The following is a 23,804-nucleotide window of genomic DNA, read 5'->3' on the forward strand; positions in this document are numbered from 1 at the left end:
GTGGTTATAATGTTGCAGATGTTTCTTTATATGGTGAAAAACAGATGCATGTTTTTTAATGTATGATAATATCTGTTCAGCCCATAATGCCATTTATCTGGTGTTTATTATCACGTTGCTTGCATAGCTCCTTTTTAGCTGGATATTAAAAGTCTGATCTATTACGTTTGTTTTACATCTGATAAATTGCATAAAATATATATAAAAAAAAAAAAAAAAAAAATATATATATATATATATATATATATATATATATATATATATATATGTGTGTGTGTGTCAAATAATATGTCAATGTTTTTTTTTTTCTCATTTTGAGCCATTAAAGACCTTCAACCAGTTGGCTAAATGGCCAGTTAAACATTGCAAACATTGCATATGCACAAATAAAGCAATCAATTAAAGAACTGCATGAATTAAATTCCTTTATTAAAGCAAGAGAATGCTTTATGGATGACAAATGTTTAATCACTTGCAAATTTATTTTCTATATATATTTTGCCCATTTTTTTAAATTAATAAATTAATTCCTTTATTTTATTTTTAGTGGCACTCCTAGTCTTCCATTATGTTTCCAGTTTCAACATTGCAATTAGCTGTTTGGATGGACTTCAAAAACCCAAAGAAGCCTTCAGTGAGCTTGTTTTCTGTCTGTGCTGTTTTCTAGATGGTGTGTTTCCTGAAGACTTTTCCATCCTAACCACCATCAAGCCCAAAGCTGGAATCCAGTCCTTCCTTTTGTCCATCTACAATGAGAAAGGCGTTCAGCAACTAGGCGTGGAGGTGGGCCGCTCACCTGTCTTCTTGTACGAGGACCAGACAGGCAAGCCTGCTCCGGAGGATTACCCCCTGTTCCGCTCCCTCAACCTGGCCGATGGAAAGTAAGTCACAAAGCAGGTTGAAAATACAGCAGCCTTTTTTTAGGTTGTTTAGATCCATCATCAGAGACAAAGACTGAGACTGACTCCAGACAGGGTCAGACAGAGGTCAGTCGTCAGCAGGAAGTCATTTGTTGCCAGGCCCGAGTTTTACACTGTAGTCCTGAGCAATTATATGTGTAGGAAGATAGTTTTGTTTTAGAGTCATTTCGGTTGAAGAGAGTTAATAAGTAGACAAATGAGAATTTCAGGTGGCTATTGAGGCATTAGTTATGTGTGGTTTCTTCTGTGAGGTGAGCCAGAGGAGATCTCACTGTGACTCTGAATTGATAGAGTGAAGCAGACAGGGCCGTAGGCTATCTGACCTCGGCAGTGATCTTTCAGAGTACTGTTATTTTAGAAAGATGGAAAGTTGGATCCATTGGGGCAGATGCATGTCCACAGAAATTAACCCTTTGGGTAACATCATCAGGAAGCTCTTACCAACATTAAGATATATTTGTGGAAGTCGTTTTCAGTGACGTTAATTTTTGTCTTGTTTGAAAATTTCTCACAACTATGTGACATACAGCCAAGTATGGTGACCCATACTCGGAATTCGTGCTCTGCTTTTTAACCCATCCAAAGTGCACACACACAGCAGTGAACACATACACACACCATGAACACACACCTGGAGCAGTGGGCAGCCATTTATGCTGCGGCGCCCGGGGAGCAGTTGTGGGTTCCACTTACAATGCCTGCTGGCCCGAGACTCGAACTCACAACCCTTCGGGTTGCGACTCTCTAACCATTAGGCCACAACTTCCCCAGTTGTGAGGAATCAGATAAAATGTTAAGATAAAAATCCACATAGTGAAATGAAAAAAGTCAATGTTATGAGTCATGAATCACAATTATGAGATAAAATCACATTAATTTGTCCCGACACCCTTCAGCCTTAATGTGAAATTTTCAAATGCTAAAATTAATTGAAAGCAATGGACGTGCTTTGGCTTATTAGGTTTTAAGAGGCTTTATTGTTGGTATCAGTTCAATGGGGTGTTTTGCTGTAAAAACAGCAATATTTCTGTGAGGGATCATAGTGCTTATTTACGATTATAATGCTGATGAGGATTTTAGCTTAAATGCACCTTAATTGGGTTAATACTTTCATTCTAGTTCCCTCGTGCAGAAAGGGTAAAAGTGGCTTTTTAAAAGTGGCTTTTTAAAAATCATTTGTATTGGTAAATAGATTATCTTTCACTATTGTAACATAACTTTCATATGCTTTTGTGGTTTATCTTTCTTAGAGACATAGAAATTTAGGATATGGTTATGATTATAGTTGCTCATAATGATGGCAATCTGATCTTGTGTATAGAATCTGAAAAGCATTTGTGTTAAATTGTGTAAAATGTGTTGATCTCTCATATAGTATTATAATCTGAAAATGTTACAATGTGTTGTCGACATAATTTATGTAAAGTGTACATGAAAATATGAATTATACCGCAGTACGTCCTTATGGAAAATGGGTCAATTTTAGTGTGAGAATGTGTCAATTTAGTCCAGGTATTAGTTAAAATTCTAGAATATTCCCATGATGTTTTAATGCTTAAAGGCATCAAGTACAATGTTGTGGTTTTACACCATCATCCATGTTTCAATCATTTAAATAATCGCTCTTAACTATGTAAATTGTATTCTGTTAGCAGCTTAATTATCCAGAAACGTTGGTCTCTAGACACAGTAAAGCTTGTGTTGGTTCAAGTTTTCCAAGTACTTTAAAGACACAAGCCAGAATAAAGGTTTTTCTTTCTAATAAAGTGGATTATGGAAAATTGATCACCCTTGTGGGCGCCATTGATATGCCTTTGAAATCTCGCTGCGGCTTCTTACCGCAAATCCGTCCAACTGTTTCCCTCCCCAGCTCAATGTTTTGACTCCACAGTTGAGCTTCTCTTCCGTACCTTCCTGACACACACTTTCTACAATGTTCATGGTGCCTGTCATGCTGAATAACTCACAGTGGGGATTTGGTCTAGAGTTTAATGAGTTTAATCCAGTGTTAAACAAGGCTAAAGTTTGAAGGCTGGAATGTGGTCCACTCAGGAATGTTATATCGCAAGAATGGAGACAAATTGTTTAAGGTTTTAAAGTAAGGCGCATCTCACGTGTGGTGCCCTTTAACCATTTGCAGGGTTTGTAATCACCTACACTTCCTGTTCATTGCAGGTGGCATCGTGTGGGCATCAGTGTTGAGAAGAAAACCGTTACCATCGTTGTTGACTGCAAGAAGAAGCTGACAAAAACTTTGGGCAGGAGTGACCATGCTGGTATTGACACCAATGGTATAACCGTTTTTGGCACCAGGATCCTGGATGAGGAAGCGTTTGAGGTAATGCACTACACTATCATCTCAGAGCGAACCAGAGCTACATTTCTAATTAAGCTCCCGGGGTCTCCACATGCTTTGCCATTTAATGACAAATAAAGCATGGAGCAGAAATAAACAGCCCTCTAAATACAAAAATAAATAATAACAATTGGATTGAGACTAAGATACGGTATTTCCTTTTGTTCATCTAGTGGATTAAATGGCACACAATAAATGAAAATATAATTCACTCCTATCATTTAACTCTCGCGTTGTTCCAAATGTTTTTCTGTGGAACACAAAACAAGTTATTTTGAAGATTGTTGGTAACCAATTTCAGTTGCCGTTGATTTCCATTGTATTTTTTGTCCATATAATGGAAGTCAATGGGAACAGAATCTGTTTAGCTAGCATTCTTTAAAATATCTTCTTTTATGTTCCACAGAACAAATAGAACAGAAAGAAATGAGGGTGAGGAAATGATGACAGAATTTAAATTATTGGGTGGCCTATTCTTTTAAATACCAATTTTTCACTTGTATGACAGCAACAGTGTCATACAAAAAAAGTTAAAACTAGCCTATGTTGGTTGGCTGGCTTTAGGTGGTTTAAGCTTGTCCGGCTGGTCTTCCAGACTGACCAAGCTGATGTTCAGCTTGATTTAGCTGGCTATTCAGCTGCTCTACCAGCCTTACCTGCTAAAGATTTTGTCAGAACCCGTCTAAAACCAGCCTGCTAAACCAGATTTTGACCAGGAAGGAAGTCCAGCTAAAACCATACATCCATCTTAGGTTGGTTTATAAAAAAAAAAAAAGCAGCAGCAGGGATGGATTTACATTTTGAGTGTCCCAGTCTGCTAAAATCATGCTAAATGTGCTGATTGCCCATTGATTTCACTGTTTAGAATCTAAATTTGCAAACCACCATCTGACCAAAATGTCAAAAACTTTGCAATCTCATGAGTTTCTGAGGGTTAAACAACTGTATAATCCAAATTATAAAATGAGAAATTTTTGAGAGCTTATGGGATGCTATGTAAGCCTTTACATTGTTTGCAAGCTAGCTATTTGCTTTAGCGTCCCATTCATTATTATAGTTTATTGAGAAAGATCTCCATGGCAACCTGCCGTAAGCATCTTTTTATGTAACTTTGTGGTATGTAGAGTCATTGTCAACTTTAGCCTAATGCATCTTTGTTGTTAATTTCCACTTTAGCAATACATGAACTTCGATGTAAGTTTTTAAAGTCTATGAGTGTAAAATGTAACTTCTCCACATAATAAAGATGCAAAACTTCTTTAGATTTTACTAGTTTGGGAGATCATATCCATAATGGCAAAGGTGAATATTTGTTCCTCTTGACATGAGCTTACTCAGGGTAACACAGACAAGCCTTGTGTCACTGTTTACTTTTAAGTGGTCGGGTTTTCCCCTCGCTTCCTGTTATGAAGGCTTCTTTCACCTTGTAATTAAAGCTCCTTGCTCAGCTGAGGCCTTCATTTGACATGGCTAATGCTGTAAAATCAGTAAAACTGCATCATCATTCAAAATACTTAGAGCCTGAATATATTTATTTGATGGTTTAACTGTTTGAAAAGTGTGGATATTTGAATATGGCATAAATCCCTTTTATTTAATGAGTGGAAAGCATCAGGGAAAAATGTGTAAACACTTACTTTCTTTTTTTGTCAGTTGTCTTTGCACTGCACTGTTATGATATCGTTATGATATGCTTAGCAACCTATTTTTTGGACTTTTTATCAAATCAACACATTTAACTTAACTTTAGATTAATAAAGTTAAGCTAAATGTAGGTTTGACTATTTTGGGTGCAAATGTGTAGCTTGCTGTTTCATAGGGTTATGTGTGTGCGTTTGTTCTCTTAAAGCTCATAGCTGAGGCCGTGTGGAATGTGCAGGGTCAAAAAGAGTTAAAGCTGTAAATAATAATGTACAATGGGCCGATTGACAGGTGATATTGAAATGCTTTGCTTCTTGCTAAGAAGGAGGGCTTGGATGTGTGTTTACCCATGTAACAGAGAACTTTCATAGTGGGGGATGGCAAAATGTCTTATTACCCCATATTGCTTAATTGCAAGTACTTTTAATAGGGACTTCTTGTTGTTAGTATAGTGATGTAATATTTGATTGACCCTTAATTTTGTGATGCTGTGAATCTGATGTTAACTGATTCAAGATAGATAGATAGATAGATAGATAGATAGATAGATAGATAGATAGATAGATAGATAGATAGATAGATAGATAGATAGATAGATAGATAGATAGATAGATAGATAGATAGATAGATAGATAGAAAAGCTACACGAGGTATGCCCAGTATTTAGATTTGGCGTGTCATTTGGGTTTTGCATGGTTGGAAACACAGAGTTCTCTGTGTGAGAGTGTGGACGCTATGACTGTATCCACTGTATGGCTACTTCTGAAGTGTATATTGGGAAATATGGCAGAAATACCTGGTCAGACCTGTAGGAGCGATGTCTCTTACTAGCCCTGAATGAATCAATGCTTTGTAGGGCCTGTAAAGAAGCCTTTGATTTTTGCAGAGTTTGACAGTATATAATGTGATATTTTCAGGATTTTTACCCACAAAAGGATATAACATGACATGGCGTTTATTTTTTTTCAACCACACTTAGTTCCACATCTCATTTCTGTCTCATAATGAATAATAACCTTTCTTCAACCACCAGGCCTCCTCCTACCAAATCAACTAAACCTACAAAAATGGTTAGCAAAAGGCATTTTCTTAATGAATCGTTGCACTGGCCGTTGACACACTTTGAATGACAGTTCTGAAACACATCCACATTTTTTTCCTAAGCGTCCAGTTTGCTATCTTAATTTCTATAGTGTCTGTGAGGTGAGGAAGTAGCACTGATCACAGGTAATAGTGTTGGGTGTGTTGCCTGGTTGCTCGGGTCATGGCTGTACCCTTGGGTACAACAAAGTTCAATGCTTCTTTTGTGTCGTATTTGGTGTTCAGCACCGTTGGCTCTCTAAAATCTTTTTAGTACAAAGCTGAGATGTTTTCAAATGACTCATAGTTCATAAGTGAAAAGCTGTTAAGTGATGCTGTTGGTTAATGTTGATTAAAGATCTTGGTACTATGGATACTCCATAGCATTTTACCTGGGTTACTGCCTCCAATGTATCGGCAAAGGGTTGTTAAATATTGTTTGTGACAATAGAGAGAGAGACCTGCTGTAAATTCCACATAAAACTATTTTATCTCACAATTACACATTTCTTTCTCACAATTCTGAGGAAAATAATTGCAGTGACCTTTTATTATTTGTTAATCCATGGCCGAAACAAGCTTCTGTACAAGTCAGACGTAATTGCCTTTCTGTAAATCAAGCGAGTGGGCTTGAGTTTTCTGAATTATTTGCTTAAGTCTGTATGAATTGATTAGACCAGGATTTCATGCGTATCTTACTTCAAATAAGTTCTGCAGAGTCCAGGGAGTTGTTCAAGTTGCTTGGGTGACAAATGAGGTAATATCTGTCACTTTTATTCAGCCGTTGGCTCTCCCTGCCTTTCCTTCTATTTGGTTTTTGGGACCATTCCTGGCTTTCATGATCTGGTAAATGTATTGTATGTAACAGGGCAACAGGTGATCAGTACACACATGGCTTGGAAGGACATGATTGCAGCAACTGTAATGATATGTTTTTTTAATGATTTTTTGTGCATGATTTGGATGAGAAAATAAAGGGTTAGTTCACCTAAACATGATCAAAATAATCATGACTCACCCTCATGTCACTCCAAACCTGTATGATATTTTGGCACACAAACCATTATTTTTTTATTTTTTTTAAACTGAGGCTGTCAAGCTACACAATTATTAACGACTTGTGTACTATGTGTGAAGGACCGGTTACAATATAAGGTTACTGAAGTTTTCCACTGAAACCTGCTATGACTGAATTATTGACGGAGTTGAACCTAAGAACTAGATTTGTAAGAACTAGAAACTGAATTAAAGATGCATTGACTCAAAAGAACAATCAGCATTTATTATGTGAAAAATCTTGAGTAAATTTCAGCCTTTCCTCACATGAAGCCATTAATAAGTCATTCATTCGAACCACTTGTTAATGTGAAGCTTGAAAATTTGAAGCTATTCTCATCCACTTTCATTGTATTGAAAAGAAGGCCAGAATATTCTTCAAAAATTCACATTTTTTGTATACCACGGAATAAAGAAAGTCATATAAATCGACATTGGGGGGGTATGTTCTTTAAAAAATATGTTTTGTATAAAAGTATAAAAGGTGGTATTTTGTAATAAGGAGGTCAGCCATCCTCTATTATGTGGGCACACCTGAGCATTTTGCTGTTTATACAGTTGAGTTAACAGAGAACGGTGTAAAATTACACACACACACTCAAACACACACACATGCCCCTAACAAGTCCAAGCCTGCTGTTTTATTTTTTTCTTTCTTTTTTTTTTTCCTCTCGGGGTTACCTTGCTGCTAAATCGCACAGTCAGTCTGTCTCCCTCTCTCTCTCTCCCTCTTTCTCTCTCTGTGACAGTGCCAAAGAAAGACCTCAGGTTCCAACACATCCCCCAGATCTACTTGTGGACTGTACTGTAAAAGTCATGCATGTTCCCCGTAACAGACCCGGGTCACTCTGAACCACCCCAGAAAGTTCTGGATCTGCCAGTTACAGCCCATTAAAGACACGTGGCCTAAAAATGCACAAATGTAATCACTTATATCCAAACCTCATACAGTAAATGATGTCTTTTATCATACAGTTGTTGATCATAATGCATAAAGAATGTATGCTATTTTTACTGAGGCAACAATGGCGAGAAACAAACTCCACTCATTTGGAAGAAAGACCATGCTTGTGTTTTTTTTTTTTTTATATATAATATGTGTTTAACGTGTTGTTGACCTGAAGATTTTATGCATTGTTGTCTAAGCATTGTTAAGCAGGCAGTATTATATTTGAGAGGAAACTTCCATTGTGCGTTTCTGTTACCAGGTGTTTCATGATGAAACACGTTTTATTTACCTGCGTATAAAGCAGCAATTTCCTGAACCATCTGACCTGCGTTCCTTCTCTGTGAAAGTGGTTGGTGATTTGTTGCCTTCCCATTATATACATTGCCTGTATTTCCTGCAGTACAAGAGTGGTATTTTTTTTTTCTTTGACCAACCAGGATAAGATGGCTTTTTCATTTTTTTCATGCAGAAAATATATTACATAAATGTGTTTCAGTACCAATAACAGAGGTATGTTTTGGCACTTGTATCTCATGTATCTTCCTGTTATTCCTCCCCTCAGGGTGATATCCAACAACTGCTGATTGTGGCCGACCCTAAAGCAGCTTACGACTACTGTGAACACTACAGCCCAGACTGTGACGTCCCCCACAAGGACACGCTGCAAGCACAGGAGCCCGGGGAGGAGGTTAGTATATAGACCTTTTGCACTGACCAGCAGAGGAAATGGTCTTTCCTGCTAAATCAAGGACACCAAACGTTTCTGGAAGTCTGAGTCATTGTTGACACTTTTAACGCTACCAGTCAAGTGATTGGACACACAGACTCTCATACTTTATTGTTGTTTCCAACAGATTTGAAAAATAAACAAGTCATCAAAAATATGAAATAACACTCAAATACAGGACTTATGTAGTGGCTAAGCATGTTACAAATCAAAACTGCATTTTAAATAAAAATCATACTTTGGCGCATTATTATTATTAATATTATTATTTTTTTTTTATTATTTAACAAATGAAAGAAACAACACAACCATCAGGAATGGTCATTATGCTGGGAAATATTCTCTCATCCAAAGATAATATAATATAATATAATATAATATAATATAATATAATATAATATAATATAATATAATATAATATAATATAATATAATATAATATAATATAATATACACTATAGTTCAAACGTTTGGGATTGGTCAGTTTTTTTTATGTTTTTGAAGGTCTCTTACGCTCACTAAGGCTGCATTTATTTGCTCAAAAAATACAGTAAAAACTATGTTTGCATTAAGTAAAATAGTGAAATATTATTACTATTAAAACAACTTTTCTGTTTGATTATAATAATTATTTTGAATGTATTTTATTACTGTGATGCAACGCTGAATTTTCAGCATCATTACTCATTACATCATTATTCTGCAGAAGATCCTTTAGGTTCAAGACCCATTTCTTATTATCAGGGTTGAAAACAGTTGTGCTGCATTATACATTTTTGTGGAAACCAAGATTTTTCAGGATACTTTGATGATTAGAACGTTCAAAAGAACAGCATTTATTCAAAATAGATTTTTTTTGTAACAATGTTAAAGTCTTTACTGTAACTTTTTAGCAATTTAATGCATCCTTGGTGAATAAAAGTATTTATTTATTCCAAAAACATTTACTGACTGAAATTTTGGAATTGTAGCGTACTGTACATAGAAACATATCAACGGGTCAAAGGTCAGCCACACCTTGCCACTTCTGACCTCTGTGATGACTCCTGTAAACACAGGCACCACCTGCAAGTCATTTTAACCCGTTATATCCTGCTGAAACAGGGAGAGGGTCGTTTCCTGTAGGTGAGAAATCAATAACCTTGTTTCTCGCATCTTCGGCGAGCGTGTGTGAGATGCTCTGCTCATAAATCACCCTTGGCCTGGCTGAATGGGGTCCTATTCAATGCTGAGTGATCACCAGCCATGGAAGAGGGCCAGATCATCAGCGCAGTGGCTGTTTTATGAGCTCTTATGCTGTATGAGAATTAACATATACTTGTGTTTGATGGATGAAGCCCTGGAGAGCCAGACTCATTGGCTTTATCATCTTTCCTGCTGTCCAACAGCCGTAATTTGTAGTGAAGGAATAGAGACAGAGAAGCCTTTACATAAACTTTAGCAAAAAAAAAAAAAAAAAACATAAATCCATTCATTAAAATGTGTCATATTTGATGAATGCCTTTTTTATTAATATTAACCTAATTAACTTAATATTCAAAACTTAACATTTAACATCTATACAATGTATGATGCCAATAATACATTTTGTATGTACATTTTTTTGTGTGTGTATAAAATCCCTCATCCCAGCTCAAGCTCTTACTTGACACATGAAGCTTTATAGCTAATAGGACTGTGAAATGTGTTAGAAATGATAAAATCAAATAGACTGGACTCTTTCTATAGATCTAAGCCTTTAATCAGCCTTTGCTTTAGAAGGTAGATGGGGTTTTAAACACAAATAATATGAGAAAGAAGAAAAACAAGACATGCAGGGAGTTTTTATAGGGCTTTAAACACCCACCTGTAAATAAAAGAACATGTTATGCATTAACGGAATTAATGCAGTATGTTCTTTATATGCTGAACTCACACAGTAGAGAGTAACACAAACATAATAGTTCTCCTTCACTTTAGGTTGTATAGTTTTATCATTGCTCATTGTAACTGGACGCATTAGAAAAATAATGGAAGAAATGCTGTTTATGATAAACCTGTGTCTAATTCATCTGCACTGTATGAAACCAGCTATACAGTAAATCTAACCATCAAAGTATGTAATGCACCCAAGGGTAGATTACATTCTACCTGACTTTTGTATGCTTTGCTAACCTCTCTCATCCTCTCCCTGTGTGCAGTACACAACTGGTGCTGAATATGGTGATTTATATGATTATTATGAGGGAGCGACCCCCACAGCAACAGATGAATATTCTGAGCCGCAGGTAAATGCAGGAAACGAGTGATGTGTTTGTTATGTCAATCATGGGGTGGCCCCGCCCCCTTTCCTTGACCTGTATAAATTACATAGACAAAAGTATGTGGCGTGGGCTTAGTCGGGGCCAGTCAAGTTCTTCCAATCCGTTTTCATAAAGGTGTCCTGTAATGTAGCAAACACATTGGTACGCCCTATAAAATGTTTGTTTAAGGAGATTATATGTTTGTATGCTAGATTTTAAACACCTGCTAGTTATCTTAAATAGCCAGACCCATAAATTTCTGTAGCAGTTCACATACTTTTGCCCATGTGGTGTATATTTGTCTGTCCATGTTGGTAAACTCAATGTCTAGTATGTCTGTACTGGGTTTAATAATAATAAAGAGATATTTTGTGAACTAAGGAGTCAAATGGCGGCCGTTTTTTTTCGAACATGTTCAGTTTTAGGACAACCGCTCTTGGAAGCAAGGATAGTGTAGTGTATAGCAAGTCATCCTGAATTTACCTAAGAAAGCCATGTTTAAAAAAATGGGGACTTATTTATATTCTAACACAGATATGTTGATGTGTTGTGTCTTTTTCCCTTCACCATAACCTTTTTCCAGAGAGTGAAACGTAGTGTCTCCAGGAAAACGAAGAGGACGACAAAGTCCGCTAAATCTTATTCCAAACCCTATAAGTACCAGGAGCCGAAACAGGCTACAAAGTTAGCCCCTAAGAAGAAAAGATATGGATATCTGCCACCAAGAAAAGCCATTCTAGGGGTAATAGTAAAAGCGTAGCTCATGTCAGAACCCATCAAGATCTCTCTTTCGGTGAGGGTGATCTTTGATGATAGTCTGAGTGTGCGTCCGCCCCCTTTCTCTAGGTGCCGTCCTCGTGGATCCAGACTGTAGCGCTTGTGGAACTTCTTGAACTGTGTTAATTCCTCCTTTCTGATCTTCTTCCTCTTTTCTTCTCACTGTGAAACTGCTATAGCCTAACAATGTAGATGGGGAGTACTATACAGACTACGGAACAGTAGATGCTTCCAAAACTCAGTCTCCTGTCGCAACCACTGGACCAAACCAGGTAATCATTTGATTATATACTATGATGGTAGGGCAGCTAAAATGTGGGACAGAAAGGGGAAAAATCCAGGAGCACGTATGACGAGGAAGTATTTGATATGAAATGACAAAAACAAAACAATTCATGGCAATTGTTCTGTTTATTGACTCTGGGACTATCACTGGAAGGGAAATGTTTTATCCAACAACATAAAGCTGATATTCACCATAAAACCGCCAAGTTCTAAATTTAGCAAATCCATTTCCTGTGATGCTTTCCGGTCTGAAACTTTGGAAATGCCTTGAATATCAAGTGGATATTTGTGTGTGTGTGTGTGTGTGTGTGTGTGTGTGTGTGTGGATTGTCATGCAGTTGGTTTTCAGCTTTCTGTTGTGGATATAAGTGATATTTAAGGCCATTTATGAATGATCATCCATCCTATCTATATTTAAAGCAGTGAATTGATCACACAGCTGAGTCAAAACTATATATGTTTGTATTTTTGGCTATAGTTTTGGAATTGGTTGTTTAAATGTTGACTGGTTGCCCATTTTCTGGCCCTAACTATCACTGAGATGATAAAACGTTGCATTCCAAACAGTTCCTTCAGTAAGTGACCCAAAGATGAGGATCTCTGATTAAGAAACATAGCACTTGCTGTAGTCTGGTTGAATAGTTCTGGCACTAGTTAGTAGAATTATATTCAACAGAACTGAACTCTTTCACAGCCATTTGGATCTATGTTTATCTTGGATATTACAGACATACAAAGTGTAGGTGTGCTTTTTTTTTCTCTCAAATTAAATGTAGTAAGACATTTCTATATGTCTCTTGCGCTAACTACATTTTCAGGACTGCAATAAAAAGAAACTTACATAATTTATTTCTGTCTTCTTTTTTAACCTTTAAACATAAAACGTTTATTGTCGAAAAAAAAGGCAGGAATATCTAAAAGTCTATCATAGACTTCTAGGTGTAATTATTAAATACGTCAATATAATGGTTTTTTAAATAATTAAGTTAACACTTTATCTGTCCCCCAAAATTTGAAAACACATTTATAATATATATATATATATATATATATATATATATATATATATATATATATATATATATATATATATATATATATATATATATATATATCTATATATATATATATATATCTATATATATATATATATATCTATATATATATATATATATATATATATATATATATAGATATATATATATATAGATATATATATATATAAACAATGAATAAGAAACGTTTTAGTGTTCTTATTTATATACTACAGCATTTCTATGAAATCAGAAATTTTTATCATTCTTAACTTTTATAAACATACATTATGAATGTCTTTATAAATGCACATTGCTGCTTATATCTATCCATTACTGTAACTTGTATAATAAAGTGATTTACTTTACCAGATCTAATTTGTGCGTTACATTCTCATCCCACCAATTACTACAAATCCTTGTATCCAATCCAAATCATCTGATATATTTCCATTGAATGGGACAAAGAAGTATTGTTGCAACCTTGTTGCTGGCCAAAATTGATGTGCTATTTTTAATAAATATATCTCATGCAATTCATTTTGCTTCTGCTTTGCATTAGATACAGTAGTATTTGCTTTAACCGCTTTAACTAACATCCATCTTCCCTCCGTTGCCCGGCCGCATTGCTTGGGTATAATAAGGCTGTGGAAGAGGAAGTTTTCAGTGACTATGTCACTGAAACGGCCCAGGCTGGTCTGGATCTGACCACCGCCCTGGAGGCCGCGCTGCCCAGCGGCACTGCCGACCCCATCGGAGTGGACGAGTATGACTTTGATCTTAAGGAATATGATGTGACTGGGCTTGACAAAAATCAATATGAGTACGGGGTGTACGATGAGTTTGGCAATGTGGCTCCAAACCCTACATCCACTTACGAGGACAGTTTTGGGCCAGGGGTTGCCGCAGAAAAAGACATCGATGAAACCGAAGTGACGTCGGACGTAAGTATTGACACCCCAAACAAGGGTGTCGTCCAGCACTCGGACTGTTGGATATGGGAATCTAGCATGCATTGTTGGCTTTGTAGTCCACTATTTCGCATGGGGTCCATTATTATTTAATTTTTTTTCTGTTTGGTGCATTGGTTTTTACTAATCTTTCTCTACTGGATGTGATTAGCATGTTTTGAAACAAACAGACCACTGCACTTCTTCCTCTTGTCCGTATTGGTTTTCTCTCCCTCCCGTCTCTGTACGTTATAGATCACATCGATCATATAGTCATTCACAGATCACTTACATGCACACTCTCATACCAACTGTGGTTTGAACTCTCTGACTGTCAGCACCTTATCTCTCATATTGCTCCGGGATACAGTAATTACCCCATACCACAGACCCAGCTGTCTGTTCAGACACACCTTTCTCCACCTCCTCCCCCTTAAGAAGCTCATATTTCCCCTCCGTTAAACACTCCAGCTCCTGTATCTTACAGCTCACATGAGCAAAGGTTTGACGGCATCAGATCCTGTCCATTACATTGCCAGTTACACACTTTCCATCTTGTTAATCTCAGAGAGATTAACGTTATTTATGAATTTAGGGTCACACTTTAGTTTGGAGACCAATTTCCACTATTAACTAACTATTAACGATTACTTTGCTGCCTATTAATAGTTAGTAAGGTAGTTGTTAAGTTTATGAATGAGATTGGATTGAGGGATCTAAAATATTGTACGAAGGGATCTAAATAATGCTTTAGAAGTACTAATAAACAGCCAATATGCTAGTAATATGCATGCTAATAAGCAACTATAGTTAATAGTGAGACCTGGTCCTTAAAATGAAGTGTTACCAAATTTAGCATCTTTTTTAGCACTTTTTATAATCACATGTATTTTTACACTACATACACTTAGCACTCTGCACTAACATTTACCCTATCTATCTATCTATCTATCTATCTATCTATCTATATATCTATCTATCTATCTATCTATCTATCTATCTATCTATCTATCTATCTATCTATCTATCTATCGTTCTATCTATCGTTCTATCTATCTATCTATCTATCTATCTATCTATCTATCTATCTATCTATCTATCTATCTATCTATCTATCTATCGTTCTATCATTTGATCTGTCTTATCTCTGCTGTATGTTTGCAGTTGGGTGGCGGTTCAGTTCTGGGTCAGAAGGGAGAAAAAGGAGACCCTGCAGTGGTTGAGCCGGTGAGTGAAAAGCTAATTCTGGCCATCAATCACCTTATGCATTAGTTTATAAATACAAAGGTATTAATTTTGCTGTCATTTGTTCTGGTCAGTTTGTTTTATTCTGGTTTTGTTGTGATTCATAGGGAATGCTGATCGAAGGACCTGGTGGAACACCTGGACCTGCTGTAAATTACATGCATTTTTGCCCTCATCAGTAATTGAGTAATCATTGTGCTGTGGTCTGTCTGTTTACTCTGTTTATTTTTCTTTAGGGTCTTCCAGGTCCTCCAGGTTTACAAGGCCCCCCTGGTTCAGCCGGAGATCCTGGTGACAGGGTAAAAAGTTGTTCCAATCTCTGACTCCAGGCTATGCCAACCACATGTATTTTCAGAACATTTACCAGGTTTAGGTCTTAATCTTCCCTTTGTCATATTTTCTTTTACAGAAATTTCATTTGTCACTATAAAAAAGTAAGAAATGAGGCATGTCAAATAAAATCTGTGATAAACATAATAACGCAGACTTGTAGCGAAAGTGAAACAGTGGGATAGTTTGTTGTGACTGGAAAACAGGGTCAGGGGTATGAAGTGTCATTTAAACAAAAGAAAATGTTACACAGTTATATCCCCCAGTGCTTATAAGCTGGAAAATGAAAACAATCAGTATCTTTAAAATTGACACCTTCACTAAAGGGTAATGGAAGGAGGGGGTCTCTTTATTTCTGTTCAATCCCCCTCCCTTTCTCATTCCTGTTTTGGCATTCTCTTACCTGTTGTGTTGTCAAGTCAAGAAGTGTCAATTTACTGAGTTATCCCTTCTTTCTTTCTCTCTCGTTCTTCCTGTTTCTTCAGGGTCCTCCTGGCCGTGCTGGTCTTCCCGGAGCGGATGGCTTGCCAGGCCCACCTGGTACTATGCTGATGCTGCCAGTAAGACCCCTAAACCCAACAAATATCTTATAAATCTCTCAAGCCTATGCTGCACTGTATAGTACAGTATGAATTGTTATATTTGATGTGAATACAATTATGAAAAATAATGACAGCATACTTCACTTCTTTATAGCATGTTGTTGTTTAGTAGTTACTAAGTAGTTACTAGTAGTACTATCTAAATCCTAAGTAATGGGATAGTTCACCCAAAAATTAAAATTTGATGTTTATTTGTTTACCCCCAGGGCATCCAAGATCTAGGCGACTTTGTTTCTTCAGTAGAACACAAATGATTATTTTTAACTTGGTGTAGTATCTAAGTCATACAATGAATTACAAATGGTAACATAATCTGAGAGTGAAAAAAACATGCACAGACAAATCCAAATTAAACCCTGTGGCTCGGGACGATACATTGATGTGTAAAGACACAAAATGATCGGTCTGTGCAAGAAACTGAAAAGTATTTATATAGTTTCTTTACCTCTGATTCACGCAATGTCCGAACTGCTAGAACTCTTGTGAACGTGCTTCACAGCAGCAAGCACGTGAGGCTTTCATCTTCTTCTTCTTGCATCATGGTGGATCTCAGACTTATTGATTATTAAGTGCATTACCGCCACCTATCTCTCAAATGGATCATTGACACTCCTAACTGAGATTTTAGATAGAGTGTCAATGGTTCACTTGAGAGATAGGTGGCTGAAGTAAAAAATCATAATTTATGTTCTACTGATGAAACAAAGTCACCTACATCTTGGATGTCCTTGGAGTAAGCAGACAAACATCGTATTTTTATTTTTGGGTGAACTATCCCTTTAAGTAGTCAGAATATTGCTTTTTATGTTTGATTGAATCAATATTTATAGAGTGGTGTATTTTAATATGACGTTTTTCTAAATCTAAATGATAATAATAAATACTCTGTTCATGTCTGACAGTTCCGTTTTGGCGGTGATGGGGAAAAGGGTCCAGTGGTGTCGGCTCAGGAGGCCCAGGCTCAGGCCATTCTTTCTCAGGCCAGGGTGAGTATAAGAAATAAAGGGCAAAATGGCCCTCAAGCTTCTCACAGCTGTTTGCTGAGGGGGAGGTGGGGGGTTCTTGACTGTTTGTAGGTCAGAGGGTGGGGAAGGGATTTGCTCCGGCCTTGTTTGCGCTGAAACAAGAGTGAAACGGAGCAGCAGAGGCTGCTTTAACTCTTCCCGGAGAGACTAGTTAAAAATACTAGCAAGGTTCACGACCTGCAGGAGGGTGACCCGACAGGTGCTACACATTAGTGCTCAGATCTGTCCTTGACAAATGCGGACTCTGCCCCACCTGCTGTGGGAAGAGAGTAGATATCTGCCAATTGTTGTATATGTTTGACGATATTTTGGTGATTTAGATTTTTTGGTTTGTTTTCGCAGCTCGCCATGAGAGGCCCGCCAGGTCCAATGGGTCTCACTGGAAGATCCGGCCCAGTGGTGAGTTTCAGTGACCCCCATGACCTCTGCAAAAGAGGCATCCAATCACCATTTAACTTACTGAAATTAATCACTATTAATTAAATACAAAATACCATCACTCTCCCATTCATTATACTGTATATATAAGCTAAAACAAAACAAAAAACATTTTTGTTGTCTAAAGTAAAAAAAAAAAAAAACATTAACTTTAAAAAAGTTCTAAAATGACACTGGACCAGGTAACTAGATCAATTAACTTAACTGTTTGCTCTTACCATACATTTTGAAACACAATGGGCCGGTGAACTCATACATAAAACCTCTTTGGGCAAGTAATAATCCTACTCAGATGCAACAAGACTAATGATAAAAATACCTGAAATAAGCATTTGAAAAGTGCAAACCACAGCCGTTTCAAGTCATACTTATACGTGATTGGTTGTGCTTGAAATGAGGGGTGGGAATTTAAGAGAGACTTTGAAAAAAAGAAAAGAACAGAGTTAGTGTGTAATGGCTAGGAATCTTTAAATGTGTCATTTAAAAAGCAGACAAATGAGAATCTTCAAGTTTCCAAATGGTTGCTTATAGTAGGGTCTACTTTTAGAAATAAATGCAAAACTCAACTCTGGAATTATCTTTGAAATTCGTAAGCAAAAAAAAATAAAAATAGGACAGTCTGTCTAGAATAATAGCAATTTCAAAATCAACAGTTTTTTTTTTTTTTTTTTAAGTATTCAACTTCATGTGGTGCAATGCTAAAGAAAGAGCACAAGTCCCTAATGTAAAGTGCACTAACTAGTTCTTAAAACAAATCCAGCTCATAATTTCAACTACTGTACATTAACTTTAGTATTTTTATTCAAGGCTTACTTTGATTCTCTAGGAGAGTGCGGAACAGGAATTGTGTATGCTGTGAAATATTGCCACCTGCTGTTTCTTTGTATATAGTGTAGGCATTTTGATCTTTCTGAAACTCTTTAAAACATGTTGAGTTGGTCTAGTCTTGGTCTAATACATCTCTCTCTGGTGTCAACCACATTTAGGGTCTTCCAGGCTCTCCTGGACTGAAAGGCGAAAGTGGAGACCATGGTCCTCAGGTAAGACACGTTTCTCACCACCCAAGGTCATCCTACATAATTATCTACTTACTTAAATAATCATATATCTTTTCATCATAGGGTCCGAGGGGTATCCAAGGCCCACCAGGGCAAATGGGAAAACCTGGCAAGAGAGTAAGATAATTCTCTTTATTTTTCACACACACACATATGAGATTATTCATTTTTGCGTTCACTTGAATGAGTCTTCAGTTAGCATTTGAACACATAAATCATAATGGTTTTCAGTAGTCATACTGTATCTTCTCTGATCTTTCTGTGGCAGGGTCGTGCTGGAGCCGATGGGGCCCGTGGAATGCCTGGAGAATCTGGTTCTAAGGTACAAGAGATATTCTGACCCACATAAGCCATATGCGATATAGTATCTATAAATATATTGTTTGAATTTTTTACTTAATTTTCTTCAAAGGGTGACCGAGGCTTTGATGGGCTTCCAGGCCTGCCCGGGGAGAAGGGACACAGGGTATGTATGAATACATAAAAAAAAAAACAATTCAACTGACAAATGCTGTAAAATAAGAGTAAACGATCAGGCTGTTGAGATGGGGGTTTGAAAAGTTGAAGAGACTCACAACAGTTTTTCAAAGCAATGATTCATAACAATAAGAAAATTACTAAATTATCTCTTAGATGCAACTCCTATAAGATTTTGGAGGTATATGTGATAACTCTGAATGTTGTGTTAACATGAAATGTATAAAAAATATTGAACAATATTTATATAGTTACCTATTAAATAACTACATTTATTTTAAAACTTAAAAATAAAAAACTAATTGATTGCTGCAAACAATTACATTTTATGCTCTCTAGTTAGCATTTGAAATTGTATTTTTTTGTAACTTATATTAAGAACATTAATTATTAACATGAATAACTTGACATATATTACTGATTTTAACTGAGGCATATTGCAAATTATTATTATGACAATGGCATTTTCTATTTTGCAAAATGTTAGATTTCTGATTTTTATATATATATATATATATATATATATAAAACAAATTTTTCATATTTTTATTTTCAACAACAACAATAATTAAATGCAAACAAGGGTGTCAAACATAAACATTAGCTGACAATTTCTACTTCTACTCTGGAAAATTTACAGTAGGATATTTCCAGCCTTTTCCCCTGTCAACACAGGTAATAATTATAGGATCCAAAATGGCTCCCTAGATCACTTTCAAGCAAAGGGTAAATATTATATATTAAGTTGGATGTAATAAAATATGACACTTCCTGTCTGTCTCTTTCTGGCAGGGTGAGAACGGTCCTCCTGGTCCCCATGGATCTCCCGGAGAGGACGGCCCAAGGGTAAGGCCTTTTCTGAATTGACTGAAAAAGGAAAACAGCCTTCTCATCCTTTCATTGTTTTAGCTATTAGAATAAGCATATTATCTTCACTTCTACCATCTTTACAGGGAGAAGATGGAGAGATTGGACCAAGAGGACTTGCTGGTGAGAGCGTAAGTGTATTTTTATTTTTTTATGTTTTATTCCACTTTGCCACCAGAGGGCAGAGTCACTCAACAGCCCATCATGATTCCTATTAATATTCAGAAGAGAATGCTTGGTCTCTTTAATCAGAACATTCTCATTTCTTTTTATCTCAGGGGCCGCGAGGTCTGCTCGGCCCTAGAGGCCCTCCTGGACCTCCTGGACAACCTGTAAGTGATTTTTAATTTAGAATCTGTGAAAATCTGTGAAATTGTGGGGAAGTCGTGGCCTAATGGTTAGAGGGTTGGACTCCCAATCGAAGGGTTGTGGGTTCTAGTCTCGGGCCGGACGGAATTGTGGGTGGGGGGAGTGCATGTACAGTTCTCTCTCCACCTTCAATACCACGACTTAGGTGCCCTTGAGCAAGGCATCGAACCCCCAACTGCTCCCCGGGCGCCGCAGCATAAATGGCTGCCCACTGCTCCGGGTGTGTGCTCACAGTGTGTGTGTTTGTGTTCACTGCTCTGTGTGTGTGCATTTCGGATGGGTTAAATGCAGAGCACAAATTCTGAGTATGGGTCACCATACTTGGCTGAATGTCACTTCACTTCATCTGATGCTGATTGCTCGCTTCTAACCTTTTACAATCGATTCCTGCAGGGCATTGCTGGTGTTGATGGTCCACAGGGTCCCAAAGGAAACATGGTAAGAGACATGGATCTCGTAAACCTGGCGTTTTGTAGATTAAAATCAGCATAGCAGATGTTGATAATAGGCTACTTGTTGAGTGAATCTCTGTGGGTTGTACTCATGTTTCAGCCTTAATGTATTTATACTAGGACTACTGTCAAGTTTAAATGTAAATTCTTACTGCCTCAGCGACATCACCAGTGGACGAATAAACCTTGTGTAATAAAATAGTTCTGAATTTGGTGTATCAAAACCGAAACATCTTCTGTTTTCGAAAAACCAAATTATGACTAATAAAAACCACTGTTAATTCATCTGTTTGTTAAGTAATGACCCCTCATATATATTCAACAGCTTTTTCAGAACTAAACTGATATGCCATAAAAAAAACAGTAGCTATTTCAAATAAAGCTAATCTTGTACAGCAACTATAAACTTTTTTTCTGTTAACTTTAGCATTCATTTTGTCCATGAGACATACAGTACTTCATTTTGTTAGCATTGTATTTGCATTATATTCACATCAACAATTAAAGAACATATGTCAGCCCACGCAGAGATATATAGAACATTACTGGTGATTTGACATATTTAGGGTGCACTTGCCATGTTCCATCTTTTTGTGTTGAACAGGGACCCCAGGGAGAGCCGGGCCCTCCTGGACAACAGGGAATCCCAGGAGCACAGGTGAGAACAAACACAGACACAAGGAATCCCGGTGGTTTTAGTATTGTTTCTTATGTGCAAGATACAGTTTGATTGACTTCTACATTTAGTTTTTATATTGAGGTTTCCCATGGTCTTGGAAATGTCAAAGAAATTTATAAAAATCAGATCATAAAAAGTCAAGGGAATTTTATTTATGTATTTATTTCTTGACCCCATTTCTTTTTTTCTTTTTTTCTTTTTTCTTTTTTGTGATGCAATACCCATAATAATTTGGAAAGAAAATATGGTAACTGTATATTGTTTTAAAATATTAGATTATGTATTTAGGTCAAAGACGAAAAAGTGTTTAAAAAAAAAAGTGTAATACTGCTTTAAACTGCTGTAGTCCCCCCCCCCCCCCCCCCCTTTTTCTGTTTTATTTAATTGCAATTTTGTTTTTGTTTTCCTGAGCAAAAAATAAATATCATACATTTTGCCCTGATTTACAGAAGACACCCAGTAAAATGTCATTCAGTGTAATAATCTTGTCAGGCATATTTACAACAAAAATCTATTTATGACATATTAAAAGACTAATTACATTCACCCCAAATGTAATGTACACGTATGTACACGTCAGAATAAGCTTGTTGTTTGAATTTTTGCATAAATATTGTGTTACACTAAATGACACTGTAACATTATTTCAACCAAATTTTGACATTTTATTCTACAAAAACTTATTTGAAACCTTAAAAGTATACATTTTACTTACATTTAATGTGCTTTCTATGGACACAAAATCACTTTTGTACATTTTTCTTGATGCGGATACATTAAATCATTCAAATACATACACAAACTGTGTGTGTGTGTGTTTGTGTTTGAGAACAAAATCTAATAAAAATGACAAAACACAATTTTTTTTTAAATATTATCAAAAACTATAAAATTATATTGAAGTAACTCAATTGTTCAGAAAAATTCACATATTATATATATATATATATATATATATATATATATATATATATATATATATATATATATATATATATATATAACATATGCACTGTTTGATTTTGCTTTACATGCTTAAATATTTAATTATTTGATTAACTGAATTCTGTCTCACTTTTTAGCACTATACATTTAACAAATTTATCATCCCCACTATAATTTTTCAATCTCAGAGGGCATGGTGAAAGTATCTGAAATATTTTGGTAATCCTCTGCTGGGCTGATAGGAAGTGGGCAGCTGAAAGCATCTCATTCATAACGCCCCACCTGCAGCGGTCGAATCAGAGCAGTGAGCTCAGATTTCCCTGGAGTGAACTCTGGTCAGCACATACACAAATACACTGAATCAGCCACTGTAAACACACACACACATAGTAAACACACGTGTGTATGCACACACCGTCAAGCACACTGTGCAAACATGAGTGACCCTGCCAACACACACACACACACAGGGACAATACAATAAGTCCATTATTGGGTGTAAGTCATCAGTTTGGGCTCTCTCTAACACACACCTGCCCCTCTATCCCCCCGCCCTGCTGCCATGGCAACAAAGCTTGACGTTTGCTGTCTATTTTGTGTTGTGCAGGGTCTGCCAGGTCCACAAGGCCCCATTGGACCACCTGGAGAAAAAGTAAGTCTTTCGTGCTTTTCATGCATATCATTCTCTGCAGTTTCCTTCAAACAGATTGAGACCAAAAAGATGGATTATGTAACATATCATGGTGATATAAAATTGTGGGTTTATTTATCATTACACCACCCTGCATCTTGAAAAATAAATAATAATCTGCTAAGAAAACTCTAGCAAAAAAGGCCAAAAATGTAGCTAAGATGAAAAAAAAAAATGTATTCAGTGCACTCATAAAAAGAAAAAAGCTGAAAAAAATGTTATAAAGATTCAGTTTTAATGATAAAAAAGTATTCATAATAAATCATTTAATTTATAATCTGCGAAAGAGTGTAAAAATCATAATCATTTATAGATGTGAAAATTAACAAATTGAACAAGTATATGTATTTGTGTCAGATTTTCTGGTAATAAAAGGATAATACAACATTTTGTCACCTTACAAACGGCAGTCAAAAGCAAAAATGCTATGAAATCTTTTTGAGAACTGCATATTTTTTGAGAAAGTGTAACATGCCAGAGCATAACATGCTTTCATTTTGCAAACAGCACCCTGAAATTAGTAAGAAGCAAGTATTTGACTTCATTCTGCAAACAAGCTGCATGCGGTAT

At 36.4% G+C, this 23,804-nt stretch overlaps 1 protein-coding gene across 5 annotated transcripts in view; it reads left to right on the forward strand.

Moving 5' to 3' along the window:
• LOC127946467 (collagen alpha-1(XI) chain) overlaps positions 1 to 23,804 on the forward strand; it is a 61,685-nt gene that overhangs the window by 5,340 nt on the left and 32,541 nt on the right. Inside the window, exons 3-24 of one of the 5 annotated variants that reach the window (XM_052543059.1) lie at positions 668 to 881; positions 3,096 to 3,258; positions 8,565 to 8,690; positions 10,909 to 10,995; positions 11,967 to 12,059; positions 13,751 to 14,050; positions 15,221 to 15,283; positions 15,409 to 15,450; positions 15,538 to 15,600; positions 16,117 to 16,191; positions 17,136 to 17,219; positions 17,601 to 17,657; positions 18,683 to 18,736; positions 18,818 to 18,871; positions 19,023 to 19,076; positions 19,167 to 19,220; positions 20,024 to 20,077; positions 20,185 to 20,229; positions 20,377 to 20,430; positions 20,861 to 20,905; positions 21,524 to 21,577; positions 23,151 to 23,195. In XM_052543059.1, coding sequence (XP_052399019.1) covers positions 668 to 881; positions 3,096 to 3,258; positions 8,565 to 8,690; positions 10,909 to 10,995; positions 11,967 to 12,059; positions 13,751 to 14,050; positions 15,221 to 15,283; positions 15,409 to 15,450; positions 15,538 to 15,600; positions 16,117 to 16,191; positions 17,136 to 17,219; positions 17,601 to 17,657; positions 18,683 to 18,736; positions 18,818 to 18,871; positions 19,023 to 19,076; positions 19,167 to 19,220; positions 20,024 to 20,077; positions 20,185 to 20,229; positions 20,377 to 20,430; positions 20,861 to 20,905; positions 21,524 to 21,577; positions 23,151 to 23,195 — 1,880 coding nt within the window. Of the gene's footprint in view, positions 1 to 667; positions 882 to 3,095; positions 3,259 to 8,564; positions 8,691 to 10,908; positions 10,996 to 11,593; positions 11,753 to 11,966; positions 12,060 to 13,750; positions 14,051 to 15,220; positions 15,284 to 15,408; positions 15,451 to 15,537; positions 15,601 to 16,116; positions 16,192 to 17,135; positions 17,220 to 17,600; positions 17,658 to 18,682; positions 18,737 to 18,817; positions 18,872 to 19,022; positions 19,077 to 19,166; positions 19,221 to 20,023; positions 20,078 to 20,184; positions 20,230 to 20,376; positions 20,431 to 20,860; positions 20,906 to 21,523; positions 21,578 to 23,150; positions 23,196 to 23,804 lie in introns of all 5 variants that reach the window. The other 4 variants (XM_052543061.1, XM_052543062.1, XM_052543060.1 and 1 more) reach the window with 4 other exon arrangements.

This window comes from Carassius gibelio, chromosome A24 (genome assembly GCF_023724105.1).
Source record: "Carassius gibelio isolate Cgi1373 ecotype wild population from Czech Republic chromosome A24, carGib1.2-hapl.c, whole genome shotgun sequence".
NCBI classification, from domain to species: Eukaryota; Metazoa; Chordata; class Actinopteri; order Cypriniformes; family Cyprinidae; genus Carassius; species Carassius gibelio.